This window comes from Syzygium oleosum, unplaced genomic scaffold (genome assembly GCF_021117445.2).
Source record: "Syzygium oleosum isolate NSW1041296 unplaced genomic scaffold, Sole_v2.1 Sole_v2.12, whole genome shotgun sequence".
Lineage (NCBI taxonomy): Eukaryota > Viridiplantae > Streptophyta > Magnoliopsida > Myrtales > Myrtaceae > Syzygium > Syzygium oleosum.
The window spans coordinates 10114618-10121288 of NW_026607496.1; the positions used below are offsets into that span (position 1 = coordinate 10114618).

Genomic DNA, 6671 nt, shown 5'->3' on the forward strand with positions numbered 1-6671 from the left:
CCGAGGATAGACGATTTGTTTGACCAACTTCAAGGAGCTTCGGTATTCTCAAAGATAGACCTAAGGATGGGTTATCACCAGTTGAGAATTAGAAAGGAAGATATACCGAAGACGGTATTTCGAACTCGCTATGGACACTATGAGTTTACCATGATGCCGTTTGGTCTAACAAATGTGCCTACAGCTTTTATGGACTTGATAAACAGGGTGTTCAAGGAGTATTTGGACAAGTTCGTAATAATATTCATTGACGACATTCTAGTATATTCGAGGAGTTATGAGGAACACGAACAACACTTGAGGGCAGTGTTGTAAACCCTTCGAGACCACAATTTGTATGTCAAGTTTAGCAAGTGCGAGTTTTGGTTAACTCGAGCGGCTTTTCTTGGATATGTGATTTATGGGGAAGGAATTTCAGTAGATCCAGCTAAGATTGAAGTGGTTATGAATTGGCCTAGGCCAATGACGGTAACTGAAGTACGGAGTTTCTTGCAATTGGCTAGCTATTATAGAAGGTTCGCAAAAAATTTTTTTGCTATAGCCATGCCCTTGACGCGATTACTGAAAAAGGACACAAAGTTCAAATGGATGAATAAGTGTGAGAGTAGTTTTCAAGAGCTTAAGCAGAAGCTAACTATTGCGCCTGTGTTAATGTTACCGTCTGGTTCAGGAGGTTATGAGATTTATAGCGACGTGTCATACAAAGGATTGGGATGTGTCTTAATGCAGCATCGAAGAGTTGTGGCATATGTGTTCCGACAATTAAGACCACACGAATTGAATTATCTGACGCACGACTTGGAGTTAGTGGTGATCATTTTCGCACTCAAGATCTGGAGGCATTATTTGTGCGGGGAAAGGTTTCATATTTATACGGATCACCAGAGTTTGAAGTATTTGTTCTCGCAAAAGAAATTGAACATGAGGCAGCGTAGATGGATGGAGCTGCTTAAGGATTATGACTGTGATATTCTGTACCATCCTAGTAAGGCTAACAAGGTAGCTGATGCACTAAGTCGAAAGTCCTTGATTGCGCATATGATGGTTCAAGAATGTGTCGCGACCTCACCTCTCGCGGTGCACTACCTAGGGGTTCGGTTAATGGATTATTAAGTCTAGACTTAACTCGGGCTCTCCCAAGCCCATACCAATTCGCGACTTGAGGTTCAAGTTCTTAACATGCAAATCATTTCAATTAGGAGTCGTCACTAATCTATTTTTGGTGGGTCGATTAGAAACCCAAGTAAAGTATCAAGAGAATTACTTTACTCCTACAAACCAAAAATTATGGATTTGGAGACTTGATTACACTAGATTACTCTAATGCCCTTTCGGTACATTTTCTCTTTTATTTCAAAAAAATATTTGTAGGTAGCTTGGATTGATTTTAAATCTATCTACTAACATGCGAGGTGATTATGCGGGTGTGCAACCAATAATATAACACTCAATAATGCAAAACAATAAATAAATTGCAAGATAGAGACTTACCTCAAAGCAACGAAAGCATCTGCAATGTTAGTTAGAAAGTCACATTGACAACCCTAATATGATTTCTAATTAACACACAAATTCACTCAAATCTTTTTTGGGGTTTTCTCTGATTTAACGAAAACTAAACTTTATGCAATGCATTCTACGTCTAGTATGACATGCGACATACGATTTATTTAAATGTCCTAATTCTAACAACATTTAAATGCACTATCTCTAAAGTGGCATGCAAATGAACCTAGATGTGAGATTTCTAATAACGAGAATTAATTAATATGCAACTATTCTAATATGACATGCAAGTGGTATTTTTTGTAATTTTCTATGAAATTCGAAATTAATTAAATTCTCTAATTTAAACATGCAATCTATCTTTAAAATCATCTACTTCAATAGTATCTAATCTTTTTGGATTTTTTTTAGAAAAAACAAGATCAATTCAAATCAAACAAAGATAGAAAGAAATAGCAATCCAACGACACCAAATCACAAGAAATATTATCCATATCCCTTTTAAATTTAGAAAAAATAGATTGACAAATCATATCTCGGACATGAGGATTGTATTGGCCAATCTTTCGCACAATCGCGAATCATATCTCGGGCGGGAGATCATATTAACGATTTTTCGTGCGGTCGCGAATCATATCTCGAGCGGAAGATCGGATTGACGACCATAGCACGTTATGAAATTAGGAAATAATTCATAATTTAAATCTACTTGAGGATTTCACGGATATGAATAATATTCGAAGATTCAAACAATCCTGTAATTTCACAAATTAGGCAACAAAATATACGAAAATCTAATTAATGAAGATTCTTACCTAATTTGCAATACCACCTGGATAGCGTTTCCAATTTCGAACTCAACGGGATGGCTCGGATTGCGGTGGGGCTTTCAGTGATGCTTGACAAATGATGGTCTCGGCAAAGTGTCCACGATGAGGATACGACCAACGATGATTAATTGGCAATGAGAACAAAACAATACTGTAGGCGTTCTCAAACACCAAGGAACCTGCACAAGAAAAACTTCTTGCACTACACGTGTAAAAGTACCATTGAAGGAATTATATGTGTGTTGCTTGAGGTGTTATCATCTAAGTAGCACCGACACACGGCACGCGACACGTGACACGACACGACACGACGCGCGACACGTTATTTCTCAAAAAATACAGAATTCCGACACGTTCGGACACATTATAAATTAAAAGTATATTTTTATATATACATGATAAATTAATTTGATTCAAATCCACAAATAAATAAATAATAAGACAAGACCATGATGTAGTAGGCTAAGAGGCATTGTGCCAATCCTTGTCAAAGGCTGAAACAAGGGTCAATGATCGAATCGAAGGCCGAACAAGTGTTGAATCATTTGCGCATGACAAAGTTCCATACATTGGCACAGTTAGCTTCCACAGGAGAAAGTAACAAGTCATTTCCAAAGAGCAAATATCCACCCTAGATTCATGAATTCACAAAGTTAAGAAGCAGCAGCAAAGTCTTACAAAGTGAAAGCATCCATACCACCGAACCCAATCTTTCTGCATCAGCACCTTCCCCAGAACACTTCACTGACCCAACCAACAAGGCAAATGAAAAAGAAGTCAAAAACAAAAAAACAATCCACATTTCATCATCAAATATAACAAGAAGTTATTCATCTACATCATCCACTTCTTCTAAAAATACATCGGACTCCATCTCCGGCTCATCAAGTGAAAGACTCGCAACTTCAAGCACTCCAACATCTTCAAACATGTCAAATGCATCTCCACCAATATCCCACATCTTGGTCTCTCCTTGTGCATATTGTGAGCTTTTTCTTGATAGAAGACGGAGATTACTACGAATGAAAACCAAATCTTCTGCACGTTTTGGGGTCATCTTATTTCTCCTCACCGACTGCATAAAGGAGTAAGTACTCCAATTCCTCTCGGCACATGATGAAGAAGAAGGTTGTGCAAGAAGCTTTAAGGCTATGCTTTGAAGCATAGGTGCACTTCCGCCATGAATAACCCACCAAGCTTTAGGATCCATAGAATACTGACTTTAAATGGAATCAAATTCTCTAAACTCCCCATTTTTGTATGCAAAATCTACATACTCCAAATTCACCTTGGTTCGCTCATCCAAGTTAGGAAAGTATTTCCTAAAGCATTTTTCCTCTCTTGGATGACCTCGTTATCCTTGTATGGAGAAACTCGAGAAGGATCTTCATTGAGCCATTGATCACTATAGTACCTTATTTAAAATAAAAATAGAAAACCATAATAAGTAAGAGGAGAGTATTATATTATCATGTCAAAGAAAGAACAACTAATAAAGTAATAATTTCATACAATTGTAGAACTTACCTAGGATTCAAGGCATGTGCCAAGCAATGAAGTGGAGTGTTGTTTCTAGTCCAACGATCCACAAGAATTGTATGAACCACCTCATAAAATGTAGACTCCTCATCTAGCCTTTTCACTTCATGCTCATATATAGCTTTCTTCACTTTTTTAATCATTGAATCCCACATGTCATAAACTAAGTGAAGACAAGGCTTGTCGGTGTCACAAATTCTAAGCATGTCATAAATAGGAGCCATAAATGAAAGTATATAATCAATTGAATCCCACTAAAAATCATCCAACACCTTCTCCTTGACAAACTTAGCCCTCCCTTGATTATCATCTCAATAGATATTCCATTTGTCACAAATGACCATGCTTTGAAGACCACTTTTTATCAACTTAAACCTCCTAAGCATCACAATCATCGAAGCAAACGTGTATCCGCTACGGAAAGCAACTCCGAGTTAACAAACTCATTGTATATTGCTAATCTCATGGAATGGTTCATGATGAAATGTTTGATTTTCATAACTTCATCAACAATCTCTGAAATCCAACTACATTCATCATAAATTACTTGATTGCTCTCCACATTCTTTGCGGCACAAATGTTCTTCAAAGCTAGATTAAGGCTGTGCACCACACAAGGCGTCCAAACAATGGATGGAAATTCTTGCTCAATGAGTTGTCCCGCACCCTTACAATTTGACGCATTATCCGTAATTACTTGAACCACATTCTCATGGCCAATCTCATTGATTACTTCTTTCAACAAGTTAAAAATGAAATGCATATCCTTTCTTTCTCCCGAACAATCAACCGATTTTATAAACATAGGTTCTCCATCTGACACCGCCATAAAATTAATAAGTGGTCTCCTTTGTGAGTCACTCCATCCATCACTCACAACACTTACACCCTTCTCCCTCCACATGTCTCTAATAGGTGCACACAACCTATCAATATTTGCCTTCTCTTTTTGCAACAAAGTGGTCCTTAACAAATTATATTTCGGTGGTACATACCCGGCAATATTATGATTAGCGGCATAAGTAAAAGCGGATTGAAAGTAAAGGTTCCTTACTAGGTTAAACGGCAATCCCGTCGAATAAAACATCCTAGCAATTTCATAATCTAAATGTTCCCGTTGAGTCATGTTGAATGCCTTCTCAAGCGACCCTCCACCACCACTACTACTTCCAATCTTCCTTTTTTTGGGGTCAAAGGATGAATCCATCCCACCACCACCACCACCACTAATTGATAAACTCGAAGAGGGCAAAGGTACATTTTTAGGCACAAGATTCGCTATTCTAGTATTGACCTCTTCATCTAATCTTTCCATCTCCAAAAGATCTTTTTTTTTCTACTTTTCCACATCTTCCAATTCCTTTTCCACTTATCATCAACAAATGGGCCCTCACTCTCGTGTATGAACTCCTAAAATCCTTTTTGCAATAATTGCATTTCCAAGGCAAATTTCCCCCCGCATCGCTATGTGTAGCTAACTTAGTAACATACCTCCATAGTGGTTTATTGGAATCTTTGTTGGTGAATGTAGCCGTAGGCCCTTGTGTACTAGAAGTGCTACTATTCATGCTTGAAATTACTCTACAAAAAATACAATTACAAGAACCATAAATTTAATATATACTACAAATAAATACATATTGATATAATAATTGTTCTGTCAAATTTGCGAGTGAAGGGCCAACATTTCAACAAAGGGCAAGAGAAAGCAAGATAGAGAAGTTCGAGCATACCCATAGACTGAAAAAACTATATCAAATTCCTAAATAAAAGATATTGTAATGCAAATCACAACTAGTCATTCGTCAAAACACAGGACATTAGGCATGTTATTCAAATTAGGTCAATAAACAAGTAGAATCATCGCAAACTAAAAGTAATTTCGAACTCTCAAGATGAATATAAACACGAAACCAACAAATATCAAAGCTAAAGTCAGACAGCGAGCCGCCTTGGCAAAGCAATTAACATACAACATGCTGTGAAAAGTGAAAACTGAAAAGCCCAAATAGCAGCCCAAAAACCGATCGTGCGATTCGACAAAGATAGTGGCGACAGCAAACAAATCGACTCTCGCCATATATAGCTCTCGACAAGAAATTCAACATTCACAAAGCGAAAATCCCTCCGAGAAAACTCCCAGTGGTCTCAGTCTCTAAGATAAATGCTTCCACAACCTACTTTTAGTGTTATTTTTTGCTGCGCTGCATCTGAACGATAGCATAGATAAATGGGCACCATCATCTCTCTCTCTCCAATCTCACCAAATTCCTCTCCTCACCAAGAAATCCCATTAAAACCCAAAGATCCCAGCAAAAGTGAGGTGACTCACCGACTCACCGACTTCTTGAAGGACTTCGGCGACTTTGAGCGCTCGGCTGACTTCCAATTCTTGAAGGAGTCGCTGAATCGAGTGACGGCTGGAACGACCTTGCCTCAAAATCGTGCCGCGTAGACGTCGTTCTCCGTGCTCATCAAGTTCTTCGTGCTGAATCGTTCTCGCACTCCTGCGCCAGTTGTGTGAAATTTGAGAGATGGAGAATCGGAGATGCAGAGCTGAGAAGGTTAGGGCACGATAGAACTAAGTAAGCTTTCTCCCTTTTCTTTTCTTTTTTTTTTTATTTTTTTCTATAAATTTACATTTTGACCCCTAAATTTTTGGAAATTTATAAAATTAACCCTGCGCGTGTCGAAATTCCCGACTCGCGTGTTAGCGGCGTGTCGGCGGCGTTGACTGCGTGTCGGATCTCCGACACTCGTTGACCGCGTGTCCGAGCGTGTCGGAGCGTGTCGGAC

General features: G+C 38.5%; 1 protein-coding gene across 1 annotated transcript; it reads right to left on the reverse strand.

The window, feature by feature from the left end:
- Positions 1-3545: 3545 nt before the first annotated feature.
- On the reverse strand, positions 3546-5449 carry LOC115674195 (uncharacterized). Its single transcript, XM_056316662.1, has 2 exons — positions 3864-5449; positions 3546-3750 (listed from the first exon to the last, which is right to left on the reverse strand). Exon 1 carries the CDS (start codon positions 5188-5190, stop codon positions 4267-4269), a length of 924 nt encoding a protein of 307 aa, XP_056172637.1. The 5' UTR covers positions 5191-5449; the 3' UTR covers positions 3546-3750; positions 3864-4266.
- Positions 5450-6671: the final 1222 nt, after the last annotated feature.